Source organism: Gracilinanus agilis, chromosome 3 (genome assembly GCF_016433145.1).
Source record: "Gracilinanus agilis isolate LMUSP501 chromosome 3, AgileGrace, whole genome shotgun sequence".
Classification (NCBI taxonomy): domain Eukaryota; kingdom Metazoa; phylum Chordata; class Mammalia; order Didelphimorphia; family Didelphidae; genus Gracilinanus; species Gracilinanus agilis.
Window position 1 is genome coordinate 450026214 of NC_058132.1, and position 16076 is coordinate 450042289.

The 16076-nt window shown below is 35.5% G+C and overlaps 1 protein-coding gene across 1 annotated transcript in view; it reads right to left on the reverse strand.

Annotated features, from left to right (window-relative positions):
* GABRR3 (gamma-aminobutyric acid type A receptor subunit rho3) overlaps positions 1–16076 on the reverse strand; it is a gene marked incomplete at its 5' end in the record, with an annotated part of 55782 nt that overhangs the window by 15135 nt on the left and 24571 nt on the right. Inside the window, 3 exons of the mRNA XM_044666938.1 lie at positions 7085–7225; positions 10810–10892; positions 15403–15626. Coding sequence (XP_044522873.1) covers positions 7085–7225; positions 10810–10892; positions 15403–15626 — 448 coding nt within the window. The remainder of the gene's footprint in view (positions 1–7084; positions 7226–10809; positions 10893–15402; positions 15627–16076) is intronic.

A 16076-nucleotide genomic window follows, 5' to 3' on the forward strand; every position in this document is an offset into this window, starting at 1 on the left:
CATAGAAGTTTCTATAGTGCTCCAGGGCCTAAATGTTATTGACAGACAGGAGCATTTGGGGGATCTTAGCATTTGTAGGGACCATACAATTATAAAATGGTAGATTTCAAGTTGGAAGGAACCTCAAATGTCATCTTGTTGAAACCCCTTGTTTTATATGTATGAAGAAACTGAGGTCCAAGGAGGTTAAATAAGTTGCCCAAGGTCACACAGATAATTAGGATCTGAGGCAGGATTGGAATTCTCTACTGGATCTCTTCCATAACAATGGTCATTACTTTGGGTGAGCATATATCTTTGTTTTAAGCTTGTCAAATAAGGTTATATTTGTTGTTGTATTTCTTGAATAATTTTGATATGTGTGGATGGGAGACACCTAATTAGGTATTTAATAGGGTGCTCTTGTTGGAACATTAAACAAGATCAGACTAATGAAAATACTGGCCTGAGTTTATCAGTTGTATAGAAAGTTGTATAAAAAAACTAGATTTTTATCTAGCTCCTAATTAAGACAGAAAAGTCACACACGTGAGAGTCAAGAACAGCTAGAAGTTTCTAAATATCTAGCTTCTCTTTTAAAAAATGGACTTTAGAGAATGGTTGAACAAATCTAACAGTGATTGTTATTTATATAAAGCCCAAAATTCTACAAAATACTTTTCTCTTATATTTTATAAAGGAAATCCAAGTCATGATTGGACTATACTAACCTATCAATTACAGAGGCAGCAGGAATAGTTTGAGTCTTAGATTAGGGGCCACAAAGACTTGGACTTCAGATATCATCTTGTTCTGTGACTCTGAGAAATTAAAAATCTCTCAGTGCCCCAACGCTACTCTTCAAAAACAAACATCTTTTTTCCTTCAATTACACGAAAAAACAATTTTTTAACTTTTGTTTTTTTAAGTTTGAGCCAGATTCTTATCTCTTTTCTTCCCTCCCTTCCTCACTCCCTGAGATTCCAAGACTTCTTTCTGTATTAGTCATTTTGTGAAAGAGAACTCAAACAAAAGAAAAGTGAAGAAATAAAGTGAAATATAATATGTCTCAATCTGCATTCAAATACCATCAGTTCTTTCTTTGAAGGGATAATGTTTTTAACATCATGAGTCCTTGAGGATTTTCTTGCATCACTGTATTGCTAAGCTTTACTAAGCCATTCATAAAAAATCATATAATATTGCTATTACTGTGTACAATGTTCTGTTTCTGCTCAATTCACTTTGCATTGGTTCATCTAGATCTTTCCAGGTTTTTCTGAAATCATCCTTATCATTTCTTATAGCACAGCAGTATTCTATTGCAATTACCACAACTTGTTCAGCCATTGCCCAATTGATGAATATCCCTTCAGTTTCCAATTCTTTGTCACAAAAGAGCTGTTTTATATATTTTTGTACAAACAGGCTCTTTTCCTTTTATAAAAAAACTCTCTTTGGGACACAAGACAGGATTTTCTAAGAGAAGAAATTATAGAATTCCCTTATCTGCTTTGGAAGAGGTAGTTTCCTCATAGGAAGCTCTGTTTATTAGTAAAATCATGGTTTTGGACTAAAAGGAAAGGAAACATTTTTTAAACTAAGGCTATCCAAGTTTCCAGATATATGAGGAAACTTTTAAGAAACACATGTTTTTCTCCATTTTCTTAGAGATTACATTTTTTAATATTAAAAATTTGAAGTTCATTTTGAAATAACTAAAATATATTTTTAAAATTTAAAAAGTAATTGTGTTTTTTATTTTAAAAAAATTTAAACACATCTTTTAATGAGACACAAAATTGTCAAAGAGAGTATCTGATACTGCAGCTGAATAAGTACAATGTGGCAGGTGAGAGCAGGTAAAGAGAATGTTGTGTAACTGGTATGATTTAGCTGGGTGGATGGATATTGGAAGCTAAATTCTTTTCTACTTTCATTTCCTGAAGGTTTGAAGGACATTTTTTCTATGATTATTCTGTACAGCAGTGGTGTCAAATCCAAATAGAAGTGGAGACCACTACACAAAGATCCTTGACTTCATATATTGATTTAGAAAACCACATATTAACATTATCTAGGAATGAATATTATCTTGTTCATTATTTGAAGCTGGGTAGATGTTTGGACTCAAAGAAGATTTATTAACAGCTTGATATGAGCTTGAAAGGATATCTACAATGGTGTGTCCCTAAGGATCTGTACTTGACTCTCTGACAATTAATATTTTTATCAATGGCTTGGATGAACACATAGATGCCATACTCATTAAATTTTTACAAATGACTCAAAGCTGGGAGGAATAACTGGCATGTTGGCTGACAGTCAAAATTCAAAAAGCTCTCAACAGAATAGAACCTAGGTCTGAATGTAATGAACATCTTATAATTCATGTGAAGAAACCAGCTTCACAAATACAAGATGAATGAGGGGTGGTTAGAAAGTATATCATCTGGAAAAGAGCTTAAGGTAATAGTGGATTGTAAACTCAATGAGATAGTTTGATATGGTGGCCAAAAAATCTTTGGCAGCATTACCGGAGATATAATAATGTTCATATGACTGGAGGTGATATAGCTATTGTATTCTGTTCTGGTGAGACATCCATTGTATCATATTTAGTTCTGGATGCTAAATTATTAGGAAGAAGAATATTTATAAGCTCAAACTATTCAAAAGGACAACCAGGATAGTGTAAGGGCCTTGTGCTTAAGCCACATTGATTGGCTGAAGGAACTGAGTAGATATCTTTCTTGGAAAAAAAGAAGATTTAGGAAAAACATTCTCAGATACTTGAAGTGCTGTCACTAGGAAGAGGTATTTATTAGACTTGTCTGACTGACCAGAGTTGCCAGAGCTGGGATTGATACATAGAAAGAGGAACCAAGGAATTGCCAAATGTAATGGGGCATTGGAGATCAGTGTCACCACTATAGGTGAATGTAAAGTTCCCTCTACCTGTCTATGTGTGCCCCTGCGAGTTTGTACTAAAAAAGATAGAGATTATCTCCCTTCATCTTAGATGAAGAGCTATGTATATCCCAGTATCTCACGAAGAGTGAGATGTGGGTAAAATACTTGGAAAATAGTAAAGTTCTTTTATAGCATGACCAAGAGGCAGAGAGAAATAGGATGTATTCTAGAAACACCCCAAAGTTGTTTTTTTCAATGAACCTTATGTTGTTTGTTAATGGGCAGTAAAAATAATTTTACAGAATTTTGCTACAGAATATTGTAGGATTTAAATTAATGTTAAATACTCTGAGTATTATATTTTATAAAGTTTATTAATAATCACTTAAAGTAGAAGTAAAAAAAAACCCTATCTAACAAAATTAAGACCACATGAGCAATAATCTCCTGGCTTTCACCTCACACCACCTCCACCAAACTGATCAGATCGAGAGAGAGCGAGAGGTGGGGCTACACAAAATTTATAACTTCCCTACATCATCACACAACATGAGGAGAGTGAGGTGCTGAGAATCATAGTTTTTAGGGTAACAGATTCCAATTACACACTACAAGGGTTCTGCCAATGTTCTGGTTAAATTAAAAGGTTCTTTATTGCTGTGGAAGAGTTTGAGAATCACCACTTTAAGGGATCAGTGTTATCAAAGCTGTTGTTGATGCTTCCATGGCAATGGTCAAGAGCTGGGCTATGCAGAAGCCATACAAAGCTTTGGTAGAAAACTATGGCTCTCTGGGTTGGCTAAAAACATCAATGCAACCTTTCCTTTTCTCCTTTTTCTCTTTTTCTCTGCCCTTCCCAAGAGTGTGTAGAAACTCCAAAATCCATTTTTGTTTCTTTAAAGTTGACATTTCACATTGTTTTCCTAGGTTTTAAAAACCAGAACAAAAATAAAACTGCCAAATTCAAGGTATTATTGGTCTGTTAGTATTTTGTTTGCTCAAGGGCAATTAAGAGAAGGTTATATTCAGCTTCATATTGGGGGGAAAAACCAAAACCTTTTTTTAAAAAATTGAGAGTGATTCCTCTGCTAGGGGCTCAAAGCAAATCAAAGATTTTTTTTATTATTAATAAATAATGTTGTGGGTACTTGGAAGAAGGTGTAATATTAAGCCATGTGAATCTGGACTGTCATGGATACAATGGGCAAACAATGAGCTAAGCAGTGGTGTTAGAACTGATAATTAAGATAGAATAATAAATATGTAAAGTATGTTTTGTTAATCTTAAGAATTTTTTAAAAAAACACTGTATAAATGTCTTTTTCCTCCTTTTCCCCTTCTTTCCTTCCTTCTTTCCTTCCTTCCTTCCTTCCTTCCTTCCTTCCTTCCTTCCTTCCTTCCTTCCTTCCTTCCTTCCTTCCTTCCTTCCTTCCTTCTTCCTCTTCCTTCTTCTCCTCCTCCTCCTCCTTCTTCTTCTTCCTCCCTTCCTCCTCCTCCTCTTCCTCTTCCTCTTCCTCTTTCTCCTCCTCCCCCTCCTCTTTTTTATTCCTTTTGTTCTTGTTTTTCATTGTAAATTCAAAGCTGGAAATGCTTCCTTCAGAGGCATTAATGGATGCAGGTGAGTCATGCCTATGGGGATACCTTAAGGGAGAAGCCTTAAAACAGTGGCTCCTGGCACATGAGTCTGAGGACAATTCAAAAAATAGTAGTAATGTTTCTTCTAAATAGGGCAACTTCAATCCTCAACCAGTACTGATTACTCCAGCAACGTTTTTTGTAAAGAGTGGAGGAAAAGCCTATGATTTTAATGGTGGAGGAAATATCCAGTAAGGAAGCTACATATATAATCAGATCAGGATCTCTTTTAGAGTCTTAGATAACTTTCTGAGCATTAATGGGTTAAGTGACTTGTCTATGGTCACAAAGTAAATCTATGTTAGAGGCAGGGCTTGAAACTAAGCCTTATTAACTCCAAAGCTGTCTGTCTGTCTACTACACCCAAAAAACATGAAATTGTATTTATTGCTTTTATATCATTAATTATAAACCAATTGATCTCATATTACCCTTTAAGTAGTATCAATAACTGTGATATTAGAAAGGTTAGTCCAGTTGTTAACTAACTATGTACAAGCACTGATAGGTAAGAAGAGAGTTAATTTAAGAGCTCCCATTATGAAGTTTGGAATGTTAAGTACCCAGCTTGACTGAATCTTGATTCTATATGGGGATAGCAGAAACAATATTTGAGTTAGTTGTAGAGGATGGAATATATTGGCAGTGGTCTTTGCTTTTGTAGGAGTTTGTGTCAATAACAGTATCCTCAGATTCTATGACTCTGAGAGACTACTCTGGTTTATCTTTATGTCTCTTCCCAGATTGGGTGTGATGGGTTGAGTCAGAGAGTATTAGCTACAGGATCAATAAAATGTTTGTACTAGAATTTATTAACTATTACCTAACATTTTCTGAAATTTGGTTTTGTTAATCACCAATATGAATTAACTATCAAAAGCCTATAAAAGTTAACTGTGAACATCCCAAAAGATGTCTTCCTCCAACTCTATTTCATCCATAAATAAAAGTTGGATATTTAGATTTCCTTTACTTCTTATACACCTAACAACCAGAACTACCCCAAAGCAATTTGGGCTGCTTTAGGAGTTAGTAGTTTCCTCCATGAACATCTTCAAAAAGACATTTGTAACTAATTGTTAAGTATGATGCAGAGTAGAAGTAGCTGGATGGCTCAATAGATAAAGTGCGAGGCCTGAGTAAGGAAGACCTGAGTTCAAATTTGACCTTATTTACTCTCTGTGTGACCCTGGGCAAATCACTTAACCTCTGTTTGCCTTAATCCACTGGAGAAGGTAATGGCAAACCACTCTGGTATCCTTGCCAAGAAAACCCCATAAACAGTATTGAGGTGCTATGATCTTCGGGGTCTTGAAGAGTCAGACATGACTGAACAACAAATGAGGTAGAGTAGAGGTGTCAGACTTGTGGCTTTGAAACTCTTGGGTATGCCCAGATTAAAATACAGTTGGGAAATGTTTAACAAAATATAGATACAACACAGATAATGTTGATTTGTGGGGTTTTTTAAGGCAGCATAATAGTCCATAGAGATCTGTTGCTACTTGAGTTTGACCCCCTCAACGTAAAGGAATTCTTGTTCAGGTATGGGTTGGACTTGATGGTATCTGAAATCCCTTCCAACTCTAAGATTTGGTGATTCCTGATGATGACAATGTAGACTACTCTGGAAAATTAATATTGACTTGTGAAATCATTTTTCCTCATGGCCCCCCATTAAGGAAAGACTGATTTTAAGCTGAGGCTATCTCTAGTTTCTCCCCTAGGCTATGAAAATGGGTTTGGATCTTTTGTCTTTGTTAAGGATAAAAGCCAACCATGGTTAACCCTAACCCAACTGAAAGATTAAGAGTGGATTAAGTAGCCATATTGAACTGACAAAGTGCAATGATCCAGCCACATGGTAGAATGGGCTGGCATCTTCCAGGACCCAGCAAGGATATACCTCTCTTATGATGAAGTAATAAGAGAGGAATTAAGGTCTTTAAGTCTACCTCCTCAGTGGCTATTTACCAATCAGAGATGTCTTGGGATGTCCAGGGGAAGGACTGAGTGGTGAGCTCACCTGGGTTTTATATAGGTCTGTGCCAGAGGAGTGAGACACTTTTTATTTGGGATTTTGGAGAGAATCAACCGACTAGATTAAGATGTCTTGACTGGTCCATTAATAAATTAATTAAAAATCAAGAAATACTGCCTCCCAAGAATTGTTATACTACTGAGAACCAGAAAGAATACAGGCATTCCTTTCCATTCCAAGTGGCTTGTGGTTATGGTCCTACCAGATGTAAGAATCATGGGTAACTTTATAAGATACCTTGAGATTCTTAGATAAATGTGAAACCCCAAAGTATATTCTCTTCCTAATAAAACGAAGAAGATGTAGCACAGAGCAGAGTTTTGGATAATTAATTTAATCTGACCAGTGAAAGAGCCCCAATCTCATTACTACGCTATGTCAGTTGGCTGACTAGATACAAATACCTAGTTTAAATCAGTTTTCTTCATATTTTTCTCTGTTTTGGACAAAATAGATGTGCAGAGCATAGTAGGTGCTCAATAAATGCTTATTAGCAGATTAAGTAACATACTATACCAGTGCTACTGTAGAAGGCTAGTCCACTAGATGCACTGAACTCTTCAACAAAGAACTGAGAAAGGGAAATATGCTCATCTATGATTAAGGACTTATTTCCACGTTTCCAATACAGCATCAGATCTTCCTCATTATATGCATCTAAAAAAAAAAGAAAAGAAAATCCTTATAACTAGATCATAAACTCTTTGAGGGCTGATCCAGTAACATCTTCAATTTTCAGCACCTAGCATGTAACCACGTACAGAGAGGTACTCGATAAATTTTCTTGCCTGATCAGTCCTTATGTCCAAAAGGAATCTATGTGTTTTAGTGATTATACTTGCATGGCTGGTTGTCCAGTGGGTAATTTTCACAAGCTTAGCATAGTAAACTAAGGTAATTTCAATCTGTTTGCTAAATCATTATCTCTAGATCTATACCCATTCCCTTACATGCTAGAGCTTTATTAGAATTAAGGAAGGTCTCAGGATTAATACCACAGGATTTGTGAAAGGGATCTGAATTTGATCAGATGACCACAGATTTAGAGCTAGAAATGGCCTAGACACCATCAAATCATATCACAGCTCATAAATCTAAATTTAGAAGAGGTCATCTAGTCCCACCATCCACATTTTACAGATGACAAACTGAAGCCCAGGGAGTTTAAGTATTTTGCCCCAAATCTTATTAGACAATAAAGTGGCAGAGCAGAAATTTGAAACCAAGTTCTTGAACTCTAAAGTCAGGATTTTACCATAGAATGACCATGTTTTCTAAAGAGATTTTTAATGAATATTTATTGGAAATCCTCATAAGAAAGGGACTGAAGAAAAATAGGATAAAATTGGAATTTAAGACAAATCTTGAAAACATATAATGCCTCTTAATGTGTATAATACCACGTATTACCAGGTAAAATGAAGCATACTAGGCTGAGTTGAGATGTTTTAATATACCCTAAATCAAATATTTAGATGCCTATTCGTACTCTTTAAGGGAAGCGATTTTATTTTATTTTTTAAACCTTACTTTTTTGGTCTTAGTAACAACTAAGACAGAAAGGCAAGGGCTAGGCAAATGGGATTAAGTGACCTGCCCAGAGATACAAAACTAGGAAGGCCAAATTTGAACCCAGATCCTTCTGACTCCAAGCCAAGTGAGCCAGATGATCTATCCACTTTGCTACCTAGCTGCCCGAGAATTATTTTTTAAACCCTTTCTTTCTGTCTTAGTAATAACTCTAAGACAGAAGGGCAACGGCTAGGGAAATGGAGTTAAGTGACTTGCCCAGAGTCACATAGTTAGGAAGTGTCTTTTGGCAGTTTTGAACCAGATCCTCTTGTCTCCAGGATCATTCTGCTACTTAGCTGCCCCAAGAGAAGCATCTTGAGAGGAAATAACTATTAGTTCTATAGGAAAGATGCTACCTATGGGGGATATGTTCCTGGGTAATCAAAATTCAAACTAAAATAATCAAAAGGTATTTATAGATACTTGGAACTATTAAATCTCTTTGATTTATTGTCAGTAAACATTCATGAAGTGATTACTATACATTAAGCACAGTTTTAGGCTCTGGTGACACCAAAACAAAAATGAAACATTACCTGCTCTCAAAGACCTTATAGTTTACTAGTAAGGATGAACATGTATGAAGCATATACAAAGCAATTTCAAAATGGGGGAAACACTAATAATATGGGTGGGTAGAGGTACTAGGAAAGGCTCTGAGCAATAGCAACAATGGTAGAAGATTAGGGACTAGATCTGTAATTGTATTGCTAGGTGGAAATCTCAGGTGGAGAAACTATTTACCAATGCACACCTTCACACCTTCCCTGAAATTGAATCTGAGTAATGAGAGGTTAATTAAGAAATTTGCCCAGAATAACACATTACCGTTATGTGTCAGAGGCAAGCCTTCCTAACTCTCTAGAGATACATTCTTCCACATTGTCTCTCGGTTTTACATTTTAATAAGAACAATGAAAAATCAAATATTTTGATTTTGATTTTGAAATCAAAAATTTCAAATATGCAAGGTCTTTAGTAAGTTCTTCAATATCTAAAGTATGAATCCTTGCCAATCTGATGCTGGCAAACATAGGACTAACTAACTCAGGTTATCATTGACAATCCAATTTATATCTTGGGTGATGGTCAAGTAATGCTACAACAAGGGTTTCATTAATTGAATAAGTGGCAGAGAATGATAAAGTGATAGACTCAGGACAGGGTACGAAACATACATATTTTTTAATTAATTTATTTATTTTTAAACCCTTGTACTTCAGTGTATTGTCTCATAGGTGGAAGATTGGTAAGGGTGGGCAATGGGGGTCAAGTGACTTGCCCAGGGTCACACAGCTGGGAAGTGGCTGAGGCCGGGTTTGAACCTAGGACCTCCTGTCTCTAGGCCTGACTCTCACTCCACTGAGCTACCTAGCTGCCCCTGAAACATATTTTTTGAATGAGCCAATGAGGGAATTTGTTCTTCTTGATTTTGTTCATTTGTTTCAAGAAACATATTTTTCTTGTTCCCCACTGAGGTAGAAATTAGGAGGGAGAGAAAATAAATTTCTCTTCATTAAAAAAGTAAAATTTAATTAAAATTATATTAAATATACATAATTAACATAAATGAAATAATTAAAAAATTAAAAATGCTTAGCCAAGTGTGTGCTTTGGTAGATATTATGAAAGTACTTTTAAGTTGGATTTCAAGTTGAAGTCATAACTCTTAGTTGGTCCAGGTTAAGGGCAGGCTGTATAGTCAGATGGATTCTTAGAACTGGCTTCTGGGACTTTGTCTTTCTGGAGACTGATAACTTTTTTTTTTTTATAGATCCTGGGCACTAGCAATGTGGGCTGGCAACATGGTGCAATGAAAGACACATTGGTTTTGGAAACAGAAAACCAGGATTCCTAACTAGGTATGACACTTAATTCCTATATAACTTTGAACAAGTTGTCTAACCTCTCTGGGCTTCAGTTCATCATCTGAAAATGGGGGAGTTAAATTAGATGGCTTTGAAGGGCCTGCTGAGCTCTACAACTAGGATTTGATGATCCTCATGCAGGATTAGTGATTAGATGTACTCTTTGGCTAATAGATCTTTTCCCCTACTATTTTCCAGACCAAAGAGAAAAGCTATTGATTTATTTTGAAAGTAGTAACTCCTAAACTTGCTAAATGTTAAATAAGATTGGAAGTTATAATATTTGGGCATCAGATTTTCTTTACTTAACTGGGATAAATACTATTTTGGAAACTCTATTATTTGAAAATAATATGTAGGCTTTAATAAAAAAATGAAACTCTATCATGTCAAAATATACCTTTCTGAAGTAGTTAGTAGTTGAAAAAGACTACTATCTGCCTTTGTAGCTAAATGATAATCCTGTTTTAAAAATAAACACATTAGCAGGGCAGGTAAGTGGCTCAGTGGATTGAGCCAAGCCTAGAGATGGGAGGTCATGGCTTCAAATCTGGCCACAGATACTTCCTAGCTATATGATCCTGGGCAAACACCCATTGCCTAGCCCTTACCACTCTTCTGTCTTGGAAATAATCCACAAAATGAATTTTAGGAAGGAAGGGAAGAGATTAAAAAAAATAATACATTTAACCTGCACCAGTGCTCTATCATGGTTAGTAATGATATACTCCCCTATCAGTGTATTAAATATGCCTTAAGTATAGAACACACAGAAATATTACACCACATAGTAAGACTTACAGCTTTCTAGTTCAAGAGAACAGTTCTGAGTATCAAGAGGAAACTGGCTGAAATCCATAAAGCACATGGCAGAAACTGTTATCCTGTAAGAGAAACAGCAATGGGGGAATGTAGATCACTTTACATTATAGCCAAATGGCTGTGCAGATGACTGTGTACTTTCTTATTTGTATATTTATTGCCCATTACCAAGCATTATGCAGTTATTCATCTTTATGATGATAAATTGTTTGGAACTGGGTACATTGCAGGCCTGAATGGGGAAGACAGCAGATTTTGCATCATCTGTGGAAAGTCTTCTGCAAATTTTTCTTCCCATTTCCTTCCATTGAGGGTGGCCATAATTATGGTGCTTAACTGTAGTTCTGTAGGGTGTATTTAAGAACATTTTGGGAACAATTTGCAGTTGGTAGCACAGCGTATAAAGCTTGGGGCTTGGAGTAAAGAAGACCCAAGATCAAATTTTACTTCGGAGTGTTACTAGCTATGTTACCTTGGGCAAGTCATATAACTTCTGTTTGTCTTGGATTTCTTAATTATAAAATGGGGATAATAATAGCCATTACCTCACAGGATTGTTGTAGAGAGCAAATGAGATTGAATTTGGAAAAACTCTTAGCATAGTACTTTGAACATAACAGATATTATATAAATATTCATTCCCTCCCCAGTTGGTCCATTGATAGATGTAGTTTTGATGTGATAAAAATCGGCTTGCATTTTGAGTGAGACAATGTGGAAAGGGAGGCAGCGATCATGCATTTCAGATGTCACCTGTAACATTAAAGTGAGAATAGAGGAGTGCTTTATTCCCCCACTAGATTGCCAGGAGACCAACAGCCTTGGCAGAGAGCTCTGTTCTCGCTATAGATATTGGGAGGTAATCATGGGAGTAGAATGTGCTGTCTGTTTGCCAGTGTCCCCCACATAACATAGCAGAAGAGAAAGACCTAAAGCAGATTTTTATCTTGTAAAATTTATTCCAATAATAGACAGCTGAGTTTTCATCAGGGTTTTTATTTTTTTGTTGTTTTGGACGGAGATTTCCTGGATAGAAGGGAATAGAATGAGAAGAACAGGGAGGTAGACAGAGTTCTGGGCATCTAAGCAAAAAGCATTCTACCTTCCAGAAAGAAAACAAAATGACCGCAAGGCTACAATGTCCCTTGGAGATGTCCAAGTGGAATTAAATATTGGGATCCTTATTTGCAAATCAAATGTTAATTGGAGTTGTTATGAGGCAATGCACTTCATATCTGAAGTTTATTTGGGTTTCTTGCTATGCCTAGAACTCATTATGAGTTATAAATAACACTTGTTTCCTCATCTTCCTCAGCTTCTAAAGCAATTTAAAACAAATTATTTCAAAATGTATAATTCATGTGATTGCATCAATGACTTACATAATGATGAAGACTGTTTATAGCTAATTCTGTTCTCTCCTAGATTTTCCTGGCTTGAGGCAGAAGTGATTGTTCTGATCCTGTCTAAAAGCAGAAGTTCTGGTTGTTGATTCATTAGAACAAAAACAGATCAGAAATAGATAGAGTGTCCCCAAGCACACTTGCAAAGAACAAAGGGCCACAGAAATTTGCCTCCAAAAACTCTGTGAGCTGATTAAATGAATGGAGTATCTCTTTATCTCCATAGGCAGAAAATAAAGAACTATAATGTTTACTTGGAAAAAAATGACAAGAGCCATAGGCCATGTACATATGACAAAACACTCCTTCTACCTCCAAACATTCAGTTTGATGTGTTTCGCTGTTATAAGAATAGGGGCATCTACAAGATAGGGCATTGGGCTTAGAATCAGGAAGAGGAATTTATAACTGGCCTCAGATATTTATTAGTTGTACAATTCCATGCAAGTCATTTAATTTCTTTCAGACTCAGTTTCCACATCTCTAAAATAAGGAAATTGCATCTAACTCCAAAGGTTGTCGTGAGAATAAAAAGAGATCATTGTAAAGCATTTTGTAAAACCTGTAAGTGGTAATTATTATTATGAATGAGTAAATTGGACTGATTGCACTGATGATGTAAGCAACTCTGCATATTTCAGCCACTGAAATGTTTTTCCCCAAAGTTGTTATGGAAAAAATGAAAACAAGTCCAATGGATTGATTCCATGACCAAATAACATTGTGGTACTCTTGATTCTTGGTAAGATTTGGGGCTTGGACTTTTACTATTTAGTTTCCTGAATAAAAATTTAGATAGAAATGTATGCTATTCTTCTATTGCTACAGGGTGTTCATGGCAAGGAACAATGGAAGTGATGGATCTTTTGTACTAACCTGAGCCAAATATCTCTCTAGGATGGATGGATGAAAAGTTAAAATGTCTAGATTTACCTGAATCTCTTTCTAAAATTAATCTTTGATAAATCATTCAATGTGTACAAGACTCAGACTATAAAAGAGTATATTTCACTAAATAACATAGCAAGGGGATAACATACATGGAGAGAGAAGTTTTTAATACTTATCTCTCTTGAATAAGGAAACTGAAGGAAGAGGATATAAATGGGAACAAACCATATATGGCAGGTCTTCATCTGCAAAGTTTTGCATATGCAGAGGCTATAAACAGAATTTGGACAATTTTGGGGCCAAATCTGTGCTATAGAGTTTTATTATTTGATCTGCCTTACACATTGTTTCTATAATATTATTCAATTGTTTAAATGTCTCCCTTTCCCCTACTATGGCATTTCTATTTAATGTCTCCCTATTTCCTACGACAGCATTTCTCAAAGTGTGATTTAGGAACCTCTGGGGGATGGTGAGATGAGATTGTTACAGGAGATCTACAAGATCAAAGCTATTTTTATAGTAATAAGATGCTTTAATTTTTAATATGGTAAATATCAATAGATACAACTTACATCAACCAAAATTCTGTGCAGGGGTAGCCTCAATAATTTTAGAGAGCTTAAAAGAGTTTTAGGACCCCAAAAGTATGTAAGTCACTGGCCTACTATAGCACATCTAATGTTCTCTGTCTTGCTTTCAAGACACTTTATAATCTAGGTCCTGTCAACTTCATTAACCGTATTATCCTTCAACTTCTACTGCTCATTCACTCTATTTAGTGCAGTCTCCTTGTTTCAATAGTACATAGTATTGATCCCCTGTCTCCATGTCTTTGTTGATGTTATTCCTCTAGCCTGGAATTCTTTTGATTTTCCCTTCTGTTCCTACTAATTCTACTCAACCTTAACTACAAGTTTCAGTACCACCTTCTCAGAGAAGTCTTCCTTTATTATTCTTTCTCTCATTGACCTCTCTCTAAAATTCAACAATACTTAAAGACTTTTCAACACAATTTCACATTTATTAATATGTTGTATTTGCATGTCTCATTGTTGTTTCATGTGTATTAGTTTTATTTTCCAAACTAAGTTGTAAGTAAATGTTTTAAGGGCAGGAAAATGTGTGAAAAATTATCTTTGGAATCCCTGAGTAAAAAACTTTTTGTGTAGCTTATGTCTATAAGATCATGGCAGAACCAGACATGACCAAAATAGTTAGACCAACTCACTATGACTTGTCCACCTAGGCTTGTGAACAATAATGGTCTTGAAAATGCTAGTCCTATGACTTATAGCATTATTTTTATCTTTTGCTCATTTTTCATTCTGATGTAGTTTGATAGCCATGACCACCATCACCACTATTTGGTCTTGATCTCTTGGTGCATTCTGTTCCTCATCTGGGATGGAACTTTCTGTGGATGTAAATTGCAACTCCTCCACATCTTATTATTCTGTGCTCTTCTTGACTACTAGAACTGCTCCATAGAAATTCTACCTAAACTTTGAAAGTCAGCCTCTTGATCTTGAGGGAATCAACATACGTTTTCATCTCTCTGTTATCTCTCACACTCATTACATGACTGTCTCTGTTCCTGTTATGTTCATAACATTCTTGATAATGTATTCTGTGTCATGTCTTTATATGGATGTCAATAACTAATGAACCTGGATAGAATTTTTATTAAATATTAGAAGCTTTTCTTCTGAGAAAGAGCTGAGTCAATGATACTTGGCCTCTCTTCTATTGTCCCTATTCTCATCCATGGCTGATTCGTATTCTCAAGACAAAAAAATAAAAAGTAAAACATTTTACAAAGGTGAAATATAATATCATGAATAAATCATTAATGATACTTATATAGATTTTACCTCCTTGTGCAGTTTTCAGTGACTTTCTTATTTCTTTGAAGTCTGATCTGTACTTACGTGAAGTACATTTAAATATAGGGAAAAAATAAGCAAAAACGAAGATCCCAAGTAAGTATTTAAAATGGATCTCACAGGAAAGCAGACTGGATGAAATTGAAGTTATGAAATCTTTACCAAATCATTCTTTAAGATTAGGAGACTTATACTTGGTAAAATGATAATTAACCTAATGAAACTTAGTCCCCTGACCTTGTCGCAACATAATTCAATGAATGAAACAGCTGTTTGAAATTTCTTGTTTACATTTAGGAAGCCAAATACGCTCCCAATTTGGTTTAGTTTGAAAGAGGGCAAGAAAAAAAGAAACATTTTTGATGTCCATAACAGGAAAACTCTGTTCTTACCGGAGACTGAAGAGGACATTACCATCAGGGTACACTCGGAGCATAATGTTCTCCACTGTTGTGTCATGGATAAAGGATCTTTTGGAATGTACAAAAAATACATCAGGCACCCAAATCTTTCGAATTAATCTACTATCAAAGGTCATACTTTTGTTCCTTCTGCTAGAAAAAGAGAGCCGTTCATCTTTCCAGTAATGTCTGAGGTAAAAGGTCATTGTAAAGTCCTAGGCAAGAGAGAAAAGGAAGAAAGTTACACTCAGGAGATAAAGTATTGGAATCAGATGAACTTTTGGAACCAATCTAAGGACCTTCCATTCCAGGTCTCATATTGCATAGCCTCTTTGGATATTTTTCATGGAAAAGTATTTTTTTTTTTGCCAGAATTATCTTCCTAAAATACAAGTCTGATTATTCCACTCCTTTGTTGAGGAAAATCTTAATGACCTCAACTGGGCCCTCATTGCTTCAAGGCAATCTTTTTATACTTCCTTAATTTGCTTATTATCCCACTCACCAGAGAGGCTTTTAAAAAACCTTTTTATCCCTCTTCAAGCCTTATTTGGTTTCCTCTTCCCTAGGGCATCCTCTCAGATGAGAACCTTTCCTCATTTTCATTGAAAAAATTAAAGTCATTCACTGAGAGCTCTTTCCTTTTTCTTTTCTCCTTATCTCAT